Below are 18,038 nucleotides of genomic sequence, written 5' to 3'. Positions count from 1 at the left end.
CTGATTTATTCTACTTTATTCTATCTGAGCCTCTCTGTTTTTTGTTCTGTTGCAGAAAAGTTACTAATCAGATCTCTCAAACAGACAGAAGGGGCGGTCATTACCTCAGCTTTCTGCATATTTCCCCTCTGCCACATATGTGACTTCATCTAGGCTCATGGCACTACGTAGTTGCCAGGTGTACAAAGTATTGCTCTGCTTGAGCCATTTCTGGCTAACTATTTTGCTATCCCTGAGATGGGAAGAGGAATTCATATATAGTTGACTAGCAAATGTAGGACACATTGTCCCAGTGGTTGGGGAGAGTCCCTCTGGCAACTGCAAAGCAATTATAAAATGCTTTCTTCCTCTCTCTATCTCTTTTACAACTTCCTTATGGTCTCTTCGGTTCTTCAATGCTGCTACATGAAACTGAGCCATAAAATGTGTGGAAGAACAGTGAAATTGATCTATAGTAAGCAAATGTCTTAAAAAATTACATCAGGCAATTACTCAAAGATTCTAGAAGTCAGCTGCACTGGCATAAATAAACATAAACACACATGTAAAATGTTCACTTAAAGTCAGTTCCTCCAAAAAAGTATTTTTTTTCCTTTTTATGATGATTTAGGTGAACTAAATGTCATGGCTGACATGGAACTGCCTGAAAATTTAATCCCATATATTGTTTTAGTACTCCTCTTCTCCTTATAATATCCAGTGTAACATGATGGTATCACTCTTTGAATTTCCCCATCTCCGCCCCACATAATAATTTACTTGTGGAGGTAGAAAAACTCAAAGTGATGATCTGCAGTGAATTTTACAAGATGTTACAAAGGAGAAGAGTGGAACCAGACATAGGGTCCCACCCTGAGATTCATTGCAACTTATTAGCCATAATTTGGCTTCCAGCTAGTTATAAATTGTTTATTTATAATGTACTTCTTTCCCACATTCATTGATATAAAAGCCCTCAAGACAGTTTACAAGCAATTAATATAAAACAATACAATAGAATACCTAAGCAAAGAACAATAAAAACCACAAAGATATAAGCAGCAATACTAGGAAGTTGAAACTGCAGCTAAAAACCAACAAAAGAATCTTAAATGCCATTAAAAACCCAAGAGAATAGGATGGTCAAGATGGTGCTGAACAGACCAGCCCAGGAAGGGGAACTCCACTAAGCACCACCGCAAAAAGGGCTTTCTATCTTATAGCCCTTGCCTGACATTCGAAGGCAAAGAGTACACAGTGAAGAGCCTCTGAAGATGATTTTAACTGATGGTCAGTCTCATGTAGGAGAAGACGGGCATTGAGATACCTGTCCTTCATTCCACGTATAGCTTTGACATTTCACACCAGCACTTTATATTGAGACCAGAAAAGATTAGGAACCAGTGAAGAGCTTTAAACATTGGTATGTTTGTGGAAGTCCACACCAGCGGAAGTTTCCAAATACGTTTCAGTGACAGCCCACATAAATCACAGTCCAGTAATCTAGCCTGGATATGAATGGAGCATGGGTAACTGCAACTGGCTCATCTCTCTCCAAGAAGGATACAGCTGGTATATCCAAACTTGGTAAAAGGCACTATAAGAAATGGATGCCACCTATGAATCCATCCACAATACTGGATCTAAGGACACCCTCAGTCTACCTTATTTGAATGTCTTGTGGGACTTTGTATTAGTAATTTGAAACTGAATTTTTGTTTACATAATGGTAGATGAACTAATCCTTACAGTATGGTCTAGCCTTTACATATTGTTCTGAATGTTAGACTTTCTGCAGAGCTGATGTAATCTGTGTTTGTGTTTAAAATTTCTTGAATATTTATATTGCTTCTATTGCCTCTGTTAGGGAAAGAGACTCCCCAATAAAGTCTGGTTCACCAAGTGGAGAAGTGCCTAGTGATTAGTGCACTCATGCTCCTTCCTATTCCCCACTTTTCCCTTAGTAGACCATCAGCTGAATCAGGAAAAAACCTTGATAATTTATATGCGCTACTACCATCCCAGGCTACAGAGACCAAGCAGAGGGGGGCTGGGGGGGGAATAATCCTCTCAAGAGCTCACTGAATCCTAGGGGTTCTTATTAAAAATCAAACCCATAGTAGCATCTTTTAGGCAGAGAGATGTGTCAGTCCACTGAACTACCCATGAACATGGAGCAGGCAGACTAAGGGTCAAAATGTAACTGGTTCATTAAAGTCCAAAAGAAAAGGAAGTTGAACAAAATGGAACAGTGGATAGTAAAAATACAAGGAGACTGAAAGAAAATGCCTGATCTTGGCTGGAAAGCACATTGAAAAGATTTTCACCAAATGGATGCAGTAGAGGTTGAGTCTCATTATTCAGGAGGGTTCCGTTCCCAGGACTCATGTGGATGGCAAAAAACACACTAAAGCGAATCAATTTAAAAAATCCCTTTGCTCCAGTGATTGAAAAACAGCATAACTGAGCTTTTGAAATGCTCACAGAGGCAATCGGTCTCTCTCCAGGCACTTTGGCTTCACTAGGAGACAGCAGTCCCTCCCTTCACCAGGACCTGCATTGAGGGGGAAAGAATGGAGAAGGTGATAATCACTGCCATTAAGCCTTCTTTCAATGCTCAGAGGGAAGGGAGGAATGAAGCTGGGGAGAGAATGATTGATGGATTGTCAGCCAGCTGACCTCTCTCGCATTAATGAGGTTATTGTTAAAGGGCTGTTTTCCTTTAATTTAAAGGGTACTTCTCATCATGTTGAGATAGAAAAAACTGTGGATAATTAGGTTATACCTGTAATCACTTGCATGACTGTCTCTCTACAACAGTAAAAAGCAGTTTTTTAAACTGTGATTTTAAAGCAATGGATTTTCCCCTTCTCCAGGGATCAGTACATTCCTTCTCATTTGCAGGGGCCATTCATGTTAAGTCAAATTCATATATAAAAAATCTGTGTATAACAAGGTTGGACCTGTAATCATTAATGCCCAACAGTTAGAGTATGAATGCTGCTCAAATTTTCAGCCCATACACACCACCCAGGTGCTCTTACAAACTGGGAAAGTTTGCACATTGGCCTTAGCAGACAAAATAACAAAAAAGTCCCTAATTACAATCTAGCTAGATGATCTCTAATTTAAGCTACTTACATTGCTCAAGGTTTCCCCAATCATTGTACTAGTGGGTGAGCAAGCAGGTGCTCTTCTCTGAGCTCCCAACAACTCAGCTGACTGGCACAGAATAATCAACACTTCTTCTGGGCTGGGAAATATATAACTTTGCATTGATTATGTCATCACTGCCTTATTACAAGAATGAAACCCACCTGGTCATCTCATCCCACCCCCCTTGACTTAAATGGCACAGGTTGTTGGCAACCTTCAGTCTCGGAAGACTATGGTATCGTGCTCTGGATGGTGGTTCTGGCACAGCATCTAGTGTGGCTGAAAAGGCCGATTCGGGAGTGGCACAATGAAGTTTCCAAACAAAAGCTACTTACAAAAATGCCTCACCATTTTTAGCTGCTGAACTTAAGAGCTTCTAGGAGGTGAAAAGTGCTCAAAAATACAGAAAAATAGGCAAACATTAGGAGGAAAAATAGGGCATTCATCAGAGTCTCACACAGTTTGTCCACTGCTGGGAAATGATCTTTATACAACCAGACCTTCCCAACATGGCTAAGGGAGCAATCCTATCCTGTGCCGAAACTGGCAAGCCAGGATGCTTGTGCTGTATCCAGCGCAGGATAGTGACCATAAGCAGCTCTGCCAGAGGCAAGGGGAAACATTTAAGGGCTGCTGGTCCCTATGGGTCTCCTCAGACCTGCTTGAAGCCACTCTGTTCTCTCCGCGAACAGGGTCAGGATCCAGCATAACTGCTGGATTCCAACACCGCCCCCGCCTGCCCCTGGAGCCACCCACCACCCGCCCTCCCCCGCCCTTTTGTCCTTGCATTGGCCCAGCTGGGCCAATTTTTTAAAATTGGAATGACAAAAAATTCAAATCCTTCCAAGCACAATTCAATGCATATTTACTCAGGAGTAAGACCCACTAGGCTTTCTCATTTGCATGGCTCTCTATACTCCTCCAGCATTCTTAGCTCAAACTACAGGAGACTGGGACTCCCTTTACTGCTGGGGAAAGAAGAAAATGGAGGGTGGTGTCAAGAGGCTGAAATGCTGCTCTTGCTGCTAGGTATTAGGAACCAGCCTGCAAAGCAGCAAGAAGCTGTCTGAGGACCAGAGGTTAAAAATACCACCATAAGGTAATCTGTGTTGATTATAATATAATAGCAGCAGGATTTCCAGAGTGGTTATCATTATGGCAGCTAGATTTAATTACAAAGATAAAAACACCAGGTTGTTGATTAGGTTTATTGTGGTTATTATACTTCATCATTTGTACTACTGGAGCACCCACAATGCCTACAGTGTAATAGCTAGTTGGAATTGGGGGCACAATTTTTAATCTGCAGAGCCCTGAAGGAGACTTGCACAGACCTGCACAGGATTCTTGGGACTTGGGGCTGTTTCACGTAGTCCACAGAACAAAACCAGGATCCACCAAGTCAGCCAATCCTAACTCCATTTTCTGTAGGATGTATGTGTTTTGTCTCATGCATCTATTTCATATTTAGTTGTATGTCTTAGGCTGCAATGCTAGGCATTTTACCTAAGGTCAGTAAATGCAGTTGTTCCTGAGAGGAAACCTATGTAGGCTTGCATTGAAGCTTCCTGGGTGACCTTGGACCAGTAAGCCTCAGGTAGCTCACAGGGTTGTTGTGAGGACAGAAGAAGGGGAGGAACTGTGTACACCACCTTGGCCTCCTTGAAGGAAAAAATAAAAATATATTTAAAAAAAAAAATTAGGGTATGCACCTCAAAATATGAAGTGTAAAAAGATTTTGCTGAACTATAAATTAGGTCACAGGCTGCAATCCTAGACATGCATTCATGAGAGCAAAGTTCATTAAATCTTGGTGGAAATTGCTTCTAAGTAAATATGCATAGGATTTAGAGTTTGTCATATAAATTACTTAACAAGGCTGCAATCCTAACCACACTTTCCTGAGAGTAAGCCCCATTGAACAAAATAGGACTTACTTCTGAGTAGACCTGGTTAGGATTGTGCCCAAGGAAAGTTAATCAAAAAGCACTAATAGTTAATCTGAAAGCACAACTGAGTGTATCCCTCACATGATGGTCTAACAAACTATGATTTTTGTGTATTTTTCGGTCTGTTGTTTGCATCATCAGATCCTCATAATGGCCCACATTCCACAGAGAAACCTCTGCAGGTGAAGTTATAAAGACAGAAGGGAAGCCACCCTGACCCTGCTCTCCCCCCCCCCCCCATCTACACCACAGTAATGTGGCTAATTCATATGTGGCTTAGAAGTCCTTAGATCACTCAGGTTTGAAATTATGTTGATGGGAATGTAGGGTGCATTCTCAAAAATAAGCTCTGTATAAGAATTGGCTACATTTGAAACCTCCTTGCACTGGTACTCACTAATTACTTACATTCACCTTTCTTTTAAATATCAAATCAACAGTTGACATAGTAGCAAAAGGAAAATGAAGAATGGACAGGTTTTCCCCCAGACCCTTTCAAGCAGGTTGTATTCTTTTTTGCTAATTCAGTACAGCCATTTTGTCTGTCATATGGACCAAAGACAATCCCAGGATTAAAATGCAGACTTACAATTATCCATGGAAGACATAGAATTAGTCTTTCCAAACTTCTATTGATACTACTTAGCAGCACAGCTGCAGAGCATTATCCCGTGGTTTAATTATGATAAGGCAACATTAGCTTCAGCAATCAAAGGCTTCCCAAACCAGAAAGTCTGACAGAGTCATGTTATATTGTGATAGGAGAGGAGTACAGCCTAAGCAACATGGCTGTATTCTGGCTTCTATAACTGGTGTCTCTGCAGCATCTTTAGAAGTTATTGCAGGAATTTACATTGTGAGACCAATTAAAAGGGGACCCTCCTCCCATTCATTGCAAATGGTCAAGAAACATAGTGGATTTGCCTCTGCTGCTGTATCTGATGGAGACTCATGCCACAGTGATTACTGGCTATGCAACTAAAACTTGGAAAGTAGAATGCTTTCTGCTCGTAATCATCCTATTTGATCATGCTGAAAATTCATTGTGTGTGGCTTCACACAGGTACATTACACATGACAAAGAGACAGAAAGCCCAGAGTCCCTTCTAAGTCTCTCCCTCATTTCATTAGAACTCCCATTAGTAGCAGTTCTATGGGTTTCCTAGTGTTTCCTCGCCTCATGGAATGCTACCATTTTGGCTTCAGGCAGTGTGCTTGCAGTTGACCAATAGCAGAGATAGGCTAAGCTCTCCACATTGACTCTGTGCCTATATGTGTGTGCGCACACAAATAATAAAAATCGTTTTTATATTGTTTTGTCACTTCCACTTCTCCAAGCAGTGAGAAGTTCCAAATTGCAGCACCACCCATGTTTGATTTTCTTTAGACTTAGGGTTAGGGTAAAGATGAACACACAGAACACTGTGAAGACTCATGGCATGTTTCAGTATTTGAATTAGAAAACTACAAGCAGATAGTAAGTGGAAGCAAACAGTGGGCACTTCAATGAAACAGCAGATCTACCACCCCATATCAGATCCCCAGATCTGTATTCCCAAGGTGCCTTCAACTAATTCACACCTCTCTCTGGATAGAGACTTTCCTTCCAAAATAGTAATGTTCGTGTGTTTTCTCTCTTCCCCCCCCCACCTTTTCTTCTCCCCTCAAATGGGGTGGTGCCCATAATTAGAGTTGGCATTGCCCAGTGCAAGAGCTCATTGTATCACCTCCATGATGGACTTCCTCCCGTACCAGACCATTCAGAATAAATTACACACAACGTAAACACAATGGTATTACTAGGATTGTTGTAACCTCCCCCCATTAATTTTATTTATTTATTTATTTAAATAACTATATATATAGCATTACTGGTCACCTAACAAATCATTAACCAACAAAAAACCAATAGCCAACTTGATGACACACAACTGAATAAGAATTCTAGTATGAGGTCTGATACATGGAAATGAGAGCTGACTAACACCAACAGCTTATTGATTCCCTGCTGTTTCATGATAACACTTCATTGGCTCTCAAAGCAATCAGTCTCATTGGTCAGTTTTGAGTTAAGAAATCCACTTTTTGTTACATAACGCAGTTGTGTTTTCTTTTTCTGGCTGATTGGCCATAGTTTTTACTACAATGCAGATAATGCAACACAATTTATTTCTTTACATTCTACATGAAATTACCTTTTCCAATGATATATAACATGATAGTATTATTCATAAATACACATTTTCAAAAATTTGATCACTAGTGCTGCCACCCCCCTGACAATGTCACCGAGTGCAGTCCACACCCCTGCCCTGGTGACACTAATGGTACCACTTTCCCCAAGTTCTGATGGGCATTCCACTCAAGCACAGGGAACATTTCCAGAGGTCTCCTATGCATTAGTTTCTATTGATGAACCATCAACCAGGCATTCTAGGCTATTAACCAAAAATCACACATTTATTAGCTGAATAATCTTTCCAGCTGCCCTGTAAGGTTGGGACAGTAATAATCCCATTTTAAGTGAGGGAAACTGTGATTCAGACAGTGGATTTTTTACCCCAGAGCTTACTCCATCACTCCAGATCTCATGTGTGACTTTGGGGCAAAATGTAAGGATTCCTTAGTGACAGATTCTCACGGTCAGCCTGCATGAACCTTACCCAGCTACTTGTGCTCATCCTTTGTTCCCTCTGCATTTGAACCCCCTACATATCTGGTGACCCACTTTGGGAATCAATGTTGTAAGGATTTGTCCATCCTTATTCCCTTCACTACCCAGGATCAGGTGAGCTAGTCTAACTAGTTAAATTCTTAGTACCAAGGAGGCTGGATTTTCTCAATGTCAATTAATTACTAAAGAGGCAAATGGTTTGTTATCTTGTGGAAATCTGTTTTGTTAAAAGACAATGCTGTATTGTCAGAAATGTTATTACTCAGTATCATAGATGCTTTTACCAAGGGTGAGACTTTGTGCTTTCCTGTCCCATGTGGCAAACACAAGAACTAGAGCAGTAAACCTGACATTTGTAGTTCAGTTACACTTCTAAACAAATCTTTGATCCAGAAAAGGCAAAACTAAACTAAAATTTTTACAAAAAATTCCATAGATTCAAATGGGAAACATTTTTGGCATTTTCCCCCTCCAATACCTCTTCTGGTGTATGTCTCCCCTTTTCTTAAGCTTCTCATTTGTTTTGCTGTCTTCTCCCTCTGTATCCTTTGCTGTCATTCACACATACATAAGTATTTCACTTGATGTCTTAATCCAGTGATTCCCAAACTGTAAGCCATAGCTCCCTAGGAGCCAGGTTGCTGAGAAATCCTTGTGAAAAACCTGCTACCCTGTACAGGTCCAACCTTGTTATACACAGATGTTTTTATACACGGATTTGACTCAACACGAACGGCCACTGCAAATGAGAAGGAATGTGCTGATCCCTGGAGAAGGGGGAAAATGCGCCCCTTTAAAATGTTTTTCTTACTTGTAGAGATTTTTATCTCCACATGATGAGAAGGGCCCTTTAAATTAAAGGAAAACAGTCCTTTACAATAGTTGGAGGGCAGCCAGCTGACAATCCATCAATCATTCTCTCTCCAAGCGGCCCCCTACCTTCCCCCTGAACAAAAGAAAGATAATCCTTTTTGAGGGCCTGGAGAGAGACTGATTGTTGGATTTTTGCCATCCATGTGAGTTCTGGGAACAGGTTGAGTCTCATTATTCACAAGGGTTCCTTTCCAAGAACTCACTTGGATGGCAAAAAACGCACTATAGCAAATCAATTTAAAAAACAAAGTCTCTTTGCTCCAGTGATTTAAAAACAGCCTTGCTGACCATTGTAATGCACACTGAGGCCATCAGTCTCTCTCCAGGAGCTTAGGCTTCACTAGGAGGCAGCAAACCCTCCCTTCACCAGGAGCCCCAGCAAGGGGAAAGAATGGAGAAGGTGATAATTGCTGCTATTTAGCCTTCTTTCACATGCTCAGGGGGAAGGGAGGAGTGAAGCCTGCAGAGAGAATGATTGATGGGTTGTCAGCCGGCTGCCCTCTCTGGCATTATTAAATGACTGTTAATAATTAAAGGGTCCTTAAAAATTAATAATTTAAAGCTTTGATCAGCTTTGAGATAGAAAAATCTGTGGATACTTAGGTTATACCTGTAATCACTTGTATGATTGTCTCTCTGCAGCAGTAAAAAGCAGTTTTTTAAACTGTGATTTTAAAGGGGTGCATTTTTCCCATTCTCCAGGCATCAGCACATTCCTTCTCATTTGCATGGGCCATTCATGTTGAGTTAAATCCATGTATAAAAAATCCATGTATAACAAGGCTCGACCTGTATAATGCATAGGATTGTAGCCCTAATGGGAAGCTGTGGTCTATGGCCCAGTAGGTCAAGGGAGATGTCAGTTGAAAAAGATTGGGAAACACTGTCTCAATCCAAAAGAGAATCCCTTTGCAGCAGGAACTAGAGGCCTGAGTCATGGGCAATTTGCTTTACCTCATTCCTACCTTCTAGCCATCAGTGCTACAACTGGCTTCTTTTCCACATTTCAATGTTTCATTGGTTCTAACATTGTTTTAAACAGCCACCCTTTTATTTGTGGTGGCTGTTTAATTAAAACATTTTGCCCCAAGAGCAGTTCGAGGCATTTTAGCAACCTTTAAAACCAAACAGAACCATCAAAAAACAAAGCAGTCAAATAAGCAATATAGCAATAAAATATAAGAGAAAGCTAGAAAGGAAAATACCCTTTTACACTTAGGGCCAAACTAGATGTGACACAAGCTTACAGATACCTTTTGTTGTTCAAAAAGCAGCAGTAGTGAGGGAAATTGGTTGAGAACCATGGAGGTAACCCTTCCCACAATCCAAATCAACCTTCCTTCCCCAACACATGCATACTTTTCAATACCACTATTAACCATGGAGAGGAAAATCCTATTGTGTCTCTCTCTTTTCCCTTCAGGGTGGCACCAGGGCAAACCCCCACACAGTGACCATGATCCAAATAATTTACACACACACACACACACACACCCCACCCCCACTGCTTCAGCTTTAACAAGAAAAAATGAAAGGCATCAAGAATCCCAGTCACCGGTCTGCATGTCATATTTCATTTGGCCTTTAGGGAACCCCCCAAAGTCCTGTGGAACAACACAGTCTTCACTTGACAATGCAAAAAGCATTGTTAATAGCACAATAGCCTTGACAAAGGCAAACAGCAAAGAAGGAGAACACTTCTTACCTCCCTAAACACTGTCAGGGTCATGCTTAGTCACATCCAGACTAGATTACTATAATACACTTTAACTGGGTCTGCCTTTGAAGAGCTCTGGTAAACAGAATGTGTCTGCCATACTGTTGAATGGAGTGGCCCACAGAGACCATATGGTGTTAATCTCGAAACAGCTTCACTGGTTCAGTTTCCTTCTGGGCCCAAAATTCCAAGCGCTAGTGTGGCTGACCTTTAAAATCCTTAATAGGCTGGGTATAGTGTACCTGAGGGACCTTCTTTGTCCATATGAACCATCCCATTCTGTGAGATCTTCCTCAGTTTTGGCCCACATTATTCAAAGTGAACCAAGGTGGAGACTCTTTCTGAGGTGGCACTGAGGCTTTGTAACGCCCTCCTGAAGAAGGTTCATTTCTGCAAGCAGTAATAGCAGGTGAGAGAAAATGGAAAGCAATCCCAGACTTGTCTGAGTGGAATTTTAGAATGTAATCAAATTAGGGTGAATTTCTTCCAATTTCTTGAAGAATATCTTTCTATTTTATGTATCATTTTAAATTTATCATTTAAACTTTTGCTGTTTCTTGTTGACATTTTCAAGCCCGAAGTGTCTTGCCAGTGTCATTTCACTAAAACATACCTTGCCGTCCTTTTAAGTGACATGTCATAGCAATAGCTGGTTCCACAGGTGTGCATCTGAATTCATCCTTGCATGTATATATACTGCAGACAGATTGCTCGGTGCACTGCCATTGAGCAGCTGCAGCTTTAAAAAAACTGCAGTGTGGCACTGCATTCAGGGAAGAGAATTTTTCCCAGCCATTAACTCCCCCACCCCGCCCCCCCAAGACCGGGGCTTTAAACAGACAGTCTTTTAGATCCATAACTATAGCAGTGGCAGCAGATGTCACTGTAATACTCTGCATGACTCATCTACTGTACTCTGCGGCCTCCAGAGAGGCTGCTTTTTATACGTGCTCATTTGCTAAAGATGGAATCAGGCAGGCCAACCAGGCTACTGCAGGCTGTCAAGTCTCAAAACTGTTTCCTAAAAGCATAACCTTTCCATTATTAAAGAAAGCTAAAGTTACTGCAGTGGCCCACATATGACAGCTGGTTGGCAGTGACGAGAGACCGTAGTTTATTTTTTGAAGCCGCCATGCCTGTGTGAAAGGTTAAAGGATGCAGAGCCATGGGAAAAAGAGAACCGGCTGACTGAGCATCATCAGCTCTCAGTATTGGGTCCTTAACCACATGGGTGAAATGCTAGGGGACATGCAGATTATTAATTGTGGGAAATGGTTGTTAGCACAGGAGCAAAAAAACTCACTGTGTTTCATGTTATGCCTTTCTTTGGGCTCATCACCACCACACTTGCCCCCCAAATTTGTTTGCACATCCTATCAGTCTCCTTTTTCCCCTTTGTATTATAATTTTTTTTCTTTTTGCTTTTCTTCATCTATTGACTCTGTTGTTTGTTCCCTAAGCTAATGGAGCACAGAGGATGGGTTTTAGGGTGACCATGGGTAGATATGGGATTTTTCTGGGGGCTTGTTTCCACAGTAGGACATATTTAGCTTTTGGGCTTTTTTTATAGTTTTGTTTTAAAAAAATACACGACTCGATCCTATTCAACTTTCCAGTGCTGATGCAGCTGCAGTGCAGCCCGGAGGTAAGAGGTCAAATGTTCTCTTAGCTTTAGGAGGCCTCTGTGACCACCCAGCACCACCACCACCACAGAATGGAGCGCATAGCCCATTATCACACTGCATTGGCACTGAAAAGCTGGTCGGGATGGGACTGTAAGAAATGCAAAGATTTAAAAGCAAGACATTATAGATAGGTTTAAAGTATCCATGCTGAGCTAGCAGAGTATGAGAAACTCATCCTTCTCTTACCACTGTTAAATTTTCAGTGTGGGGGATGCCACACTCATCCCCTGTGGGTAGAGAAGTTACAGCAAAGCAGGGATGGTGTACTTGAAGCGTGACTTAGGGAGCCAAGCTATATTTATGATGAATGGCCTATGACATAGGCCTTCATGTGTTGATGGTTTTTTGGAAATCACACCACAGAGGGATGCAAACTAGGATGAATCTGCAGCTGGAGATGGGGGGGGGGCTTTAGGGCTTTTTTGCTGCGGTGGTTTGAAAGGGCTCAAAACATATATGTTTCATATGGCATTTAGTTTGATGGGTGGATAGTTGCCCTCTGCCCCTCTGCTATGCTGCTGTGGCTTGACTACTTCCCTGGACTAATTTGCTTGTACCAGTGGGGCTCAATGATATGTTGCTGAGGTTTGCTGTGTTTTGCTTTGTTTTAATGATTTCAGTGCTGTAGTGTTTAATGTTTAAAAGTAAGGTTTTAATGCTGTGTTGGCCACTTTTTTTTTTTACTGATTATGTTACATTGTACATTTATTATGGAGCTTTGTAAGCCATCTTGGGCATTTGCTTTGGCATGGGAAAAGTGGGATATAAATTTTTCAGACAAACAAATAATGACCGTGGGCATGCAGAAACAAGCAAATTTCACACAGATACTTACTAAATACCCCACTACATTACAGTGCAGGACTTTGGGAAGAACACAGTCCTCGCATATTTGAGCAAAACAAGAAAAAAACTCTGTTTATTGTAGGAAGACTCTGTTTATTGTAGGATTCAAGAATCCTAAGGCTAGTCTTCCTAAAACATTCGAAGCAGGATGTATGTGAGAATATGGCTGTGGCTGCATCTGAATGGGACAATTTACCATGGGCAGGGATAAATGAATAGAATCAAGCGAGGAAAGAAGCAGGCAGCCTGCAGACAGAGATGTGAAAAAGCAGTGACCAAGGGAAGGAATCCAGGGGCAGGATTAACTGGAGAGGCACAGAAAGGATGGAGGGGATAGATGAGACAAGGTGATCAAAAACGAGGGAAGCAGGGTTGGGAGAAGGGTGCAGGATAAAGGAAAGCAGAGATCAAGGCAAAGAAAATATGGGCCTGGCATTCACACACCCACTTGGCTGTAGTGTAATGCATCTTAATAGCCTCTTCAATACACATTTCTTCCATTTTGTGGGCATCTCTGTTAGGTCAAGATAAAACATTAAGTTTTATCAGAGTCAGAGATTTTCATAAGTGAGAGCTGCTATTTTGCCCTGTTGACATTAATCTGTAGAACTGTTCTTTTTAAAAAGCCTAGACAAATTCCATATCTATAAACATGTAAACAGCAATTTCCATTTGCATCAGCAGTAACCATGGTCAATGTTCCTTTTATTTATATTGTACTCTTCTTTCTATAAACAGGTCTATTGATGCTAAAAGGAATCTATTTCCCTCCTCTCCTAAAATAATCAAGTCAGGAAAAACATGGAATGCCTGTTTTGCCTAGAGAAATGCATGCTGTTTCTCACCAATTAACAGCCCAAACCTATGCATGTCTACTTAGAAGTAAGTCCCATTATAGTAAATGGGGCTTACTCATAGTCGAGTGTGCCATAGGATTACAGTGTGAAGAATTTTTTTACCATGCACTAGAGCAGCAGTCTCCAAACCATGACCCACTGCTTCCCTGAATTACCTGGTGGTGGTTACTGCTTTCTGGTCTGTAAAACAGCCCCCTCGTTTCATTGCCAATGAACTTGTGTAACTTATGCCAGGCAGCCACTTCTCCTGCCCATCTCTCCAGCAGGTTCTGCTCCTTGATTGCTGAGTGGAAGCAGCTGCCCAGCATGAGTTTCTGAGATCAGTGATGAAACATGGGAACTGCGGCACGGAACAGAAACCCATCACCATGCCCGGGCAGGTAATTCAGGGATGCTGAATCTTTCCCTTAGGCCATGGTTTGTCAGTCCCTGTACTAGAGTATAAGCCTGGACACACATTATATCTCAGATGTGCTGGATAGTTCTGAGCTGCTCTCCATGTATTTTCTGGGCATGTTCACTGTTCTCTTGGAACTGTCAGCTCTTCTTTGCTTCCACTTTTTTTTTTAATAATGCCAAATATATAACCATAGAACAGACAATGAAATGTTTGTCCAAACCCAAACAAATGACTTTGTGATAACATAGTACCTGTTTAATAAGGTACTAATTCTTACTAACAAGCCTGTAAGTTAGAGCTTTAACTGGTGCAAGATGGTGGCGCGTGGACCCTTCAAGCTATTCACTTTTCTGGTAAGCATAATGCAGAAATTAGCAATGGAGCTAATTCCCCAAGTCATGCTTGGACTTGAACACAGAAAACCAAACTATTTTTGACTGAACTCTGAAAACAGCTTAATTTAATAGTTTAATGTAATTAACTTTAATTAGCTTTCATTTAATTTTGAAATTTTATTTCAACCAAATTGGGCACTGTCACACCCCTGCTGATGTCACTGGGGGCACAAGAGGGTCCAGTCCCTCTTCCCCCATCTGCTAACTCGATTTGCTGCTCTAACTACAGGAAGGAAGGAAGGCTCTGCTCCTCCTTCCTTTGACACACTGTTCTGGTTGAGGTCAGGGATCAAGAGCACTGAGAAACATTGGCATCGCTAGGGGGTGCAGGTGGTGCTGGCCGCAATGGGTGATGCGTACAGGGGGGGTGACACTCACTGAGGGGTGACACGCTAAAATTGCGGTGGTTAGGGGTAACCCATCATGTTATATACCATTGGATGTGAAAGTTTCAGCAGAATGCAGTGCAAAAAATCAGAGTGAAATATCACCTTTCTATCAAAAGTTATGGCCAAAAAACTGGAGAACAAAAAATGCATGGAGCCCTGTGGAAAGTGAAAATGAGCCATATCGCGTGTTTACTCGCAAGTAGGCGAACTTGCCTTAAACCATAGGAAAGGGCAGGCTGAGAGGAATCTGATGACACAAGAATGGTCCTGATCCAATGAATGCAGCCCCCCCAAAACACCTGAAAAGGAAGTCCCTTCCTCCAAGCAGACAAATGTCTGTCAATTGAGCCCTATGGAAAGCAAAACTAAGCCTCACCGTCATGTTTACTCATGAGTAAGCAACCGTACCTTGGCTGGTGTGGAAGATCTGGTGAAGGAGGGTGCAAGGCTATCAGAATGGTCCTGATCCTATGCACCTGGAGTGCTCCAGAAGCAGCCTCCCCCCCCCCCAAAAGGATCAAAACAGAGGCTTCAGCTGATAAGGTGAACTTTTTTGAGACATGCAAAGCCAGGTGGATCCTGACAGTGATCTGGTTTAAACAGAAGTTCTTAAATTGAACTGGGCACTGGGAAGGGCTGAAATCCTTACTGGTTTTGGGGGGGGGCGTGTTATTGCAGGCAGGCTACAGAGGAAATTCACTTGGTGGAACAGGGCTGCCTTCTGCTTATTTAATTATTTGTTTTACTTAAATTATTTATACTTATTTATTTTAATTTGCCTGATGATGTCACTTCCACCATGATATCACTTCTGCTGGGTCTTAGACAGATTGTCATTCTAAAAAGTGGGTCCCAGCACTAAATGTTTGAGAACTGCTGCAATAGGGTGTTGCACACCCCTGCGGGGGGGTGTGACAACACTAGTGACCAAAATCACCAAAATCACAATTTGGAAGAATAATACCATTGTGTTATGTATCAGGGGTCTCTAAACCCCGGCCCAGGGGCCAGATGCGGCCTGTGGCAAGCCTCTGTTCAGCCCGCGGCAAGCCTCTTGTCCCCTGAAAGCCTCTGGCCCACTTGGCCAAACATGACTGGGACTGTGCTCTGGTTGCTTCTGGATGGCGTTCTAAGGGCCAGAGAGGTTGAATGAATGAGCCCATTTATTCATTCATCTAAGTTCCATCTCTAATTTATTTATATAAATTTTATATTTAAATTTTTTTTTCCAGTCCCCAACACCATGCCAGAAATTTGATGCGGCCCTCTGGCCAAAAAGTTTGAAGACTCTGTTATATATTAATCAATGCATAATTTCATGCAGAATGTGTTCTATCTAAAAGTACAGCCAAAAAACCAGTGGGGGCGGAGTGATGGTACATCACCACGCCCATCACCTGGGGTGTTGCCCCGCCCACTACATGCGGGGTGACGCACTGGCATCCCGCACCAGGTGGCACGAACCCTAGTGATGCCACTGCTGAGAAATGTACCTTTTCCAGAGTTACCAACAGCACTGTTACAGTTAACCAAATTTCAGACTTACTTCCACAACAATTAGCCAGATACCACACAAAAGAAAGAGACCTTCCTCTCTTTCTGTGTCCCACTACTGGAACAGCAAGGATGGTAGGTGGATGAATGGAAGGAAGACAAGATGGAGGCATGTGCATGAGTGAGGAGAAGGGCTTGACTTCCTTCTATTTGAGGTGAGTGTTATGAGTGACTGAGATTCATATTTATAACTATAAGTCATCTTGTAAGCCATCTTTAGTAAGAGGCGACTAAACAGCCACTGGGTAGATGGGACTCGTTAGCCTAGGAAGGCAGCTCATCTGAGAGAAGGAAAACTCTGATCCCAAACCTCCACTGCCTTGTGGCTACATCCAGTTACGGAAAAGGCTTCAGGAGTCAACCTCGAGGCAAAATCCGGAGCCGGACTCCCTGAGGCAGTTCATGGCTGAACACAGTCACATTCTGGCAACTCCTGCGATGCTGCTGGAACCAACCATATTAGCCTCTGCCTTTCCGTTGGACCATTTCAGCCACGTGGAGAGGGGGGATTTACTGCATGGGAAACAGTCTGTCCTCCATATCTACTTTACCCAGGCTTCACGCACTAGAGAGGACACTCTGTTCCAGAACCATTCAGAGCGCGATACCATAGTCTTCCGAGACTGAAGGATGCAAAAAAAAAAAAAAAGGCATCTTGGAAGTTCTTTTGGAGAGGTGAAAGGTGGCATATAAATCTGTTTAAAAATGAAACAAATATTTCCATGCCAGGTAAACAGAAGCTAGACAACACTAATACAATATATATTTTAGTCAAGTATGCTGAAGAATTTCATATTTTATAAAAGTTTCAATTTCTTTTCCTATCTCATGTTATAAAGCTTGTTATAAAGCATGACATGTTCCTATCTCATGTTATCAAATAGCAACAAAGTATTAAACATGAAATATTTGTGGTGATAAATGTCAATTGTTATTCAAAGGAATTTTTTTTTCTACTTAAGACATGTCTTTCCCTTGAGATATGACTTATTCATATATGATGTAATAGAATAAATAGTGACGTGCCCTTATTCCCATATGTTTTCCTTTGCAGGTTACCAAACCTTTTCCTGACTGTCCAGGCCAGATAATTCTTCAAACCAAACCATTCCTTGTCTGTGGAGGTGATGGATTTATTCATTCTAACTTGGATGGGTGTATATATTCAGCCATGAGTATTGTGGAGGCTCTGAAGTCCAGTTTGTAGAATTTTCATCACTTTTTCCCATCGTCAGTTTATTTCTATGATGAATTAGACAATAATATACTAAAACTCAGTATACTTGACCTACTTGTCCTCTATTTAAAAAAAATAAATCATAAAAAACTTCAAAAGTTTCTCAGATTTATGGCAGTGGTACTGAATGTTGCTTATTTATTTGCTCACCTTGAGGACAATAACTGTGATAACTTTTCTGGTTTCACAGAATGTCAGAAGTGCCTAAAGAATGGCTCTGTGCCTCCTCCCTATACCCGAATTGCCTTCTGAAATTGGGAAAAAATTGTCATCCAGAGTGGGACATGGCAGGGGGAGAAACTTTATGCTGTGTTTAGTTCTTATAGG

The 18,038-nt window shown here is 41.7% G+C and overlaps 1 protein-coding gene across 2 annotated transcripts in view; it reads left to right on the top strand.

Annotated features, from left to right (window-relative positions):
- The window catches only part of RNLS (renalase, FAD dependent amine oxidase), a 148,065-nt gene extending 130,256 nt beyond the window's left edge, over nucleotides 1–17,809 (top strand). For both annotated transcript variants that reach the window (XM_066621100.1, XM_066621098.1), the window contains one exon: nucleotides 17,529–17,809. In XM_066621100.1, coding sequence (XP_066477197.1) covers nucleotides 17,529–17,681 — 153 coding nt within the window. In that variant the 3' untranslated portion in view covers nucleotides 17,682–17,809. The remainder of the gene's footprint in view (nucleotides 1–17,528) is intronic.
- The last annotated feature ends 229 nt before the right edge of the window (nucleotides 17,810–18,038 follow it).

This window comes from Tiliqua scincoides, chromosome 3 (genome assembly GCF_035046505.1).
Source record: "Tiliqua scincoides isolate rTilSci1 chromosome 3, rTilSci1.hap2, whole genome shotgun sequence".
Classification (NCBI taxonomy): domain Eukaryota; kingdom Metazoa; phylum Chordata; class Lepidosauria; order Squamata; family Scincidae; genus Tiliqua; species Tiliqua scincoides.
This window is presented reverse-complemented; position numbering and strand designations above follow the sequence as displayed.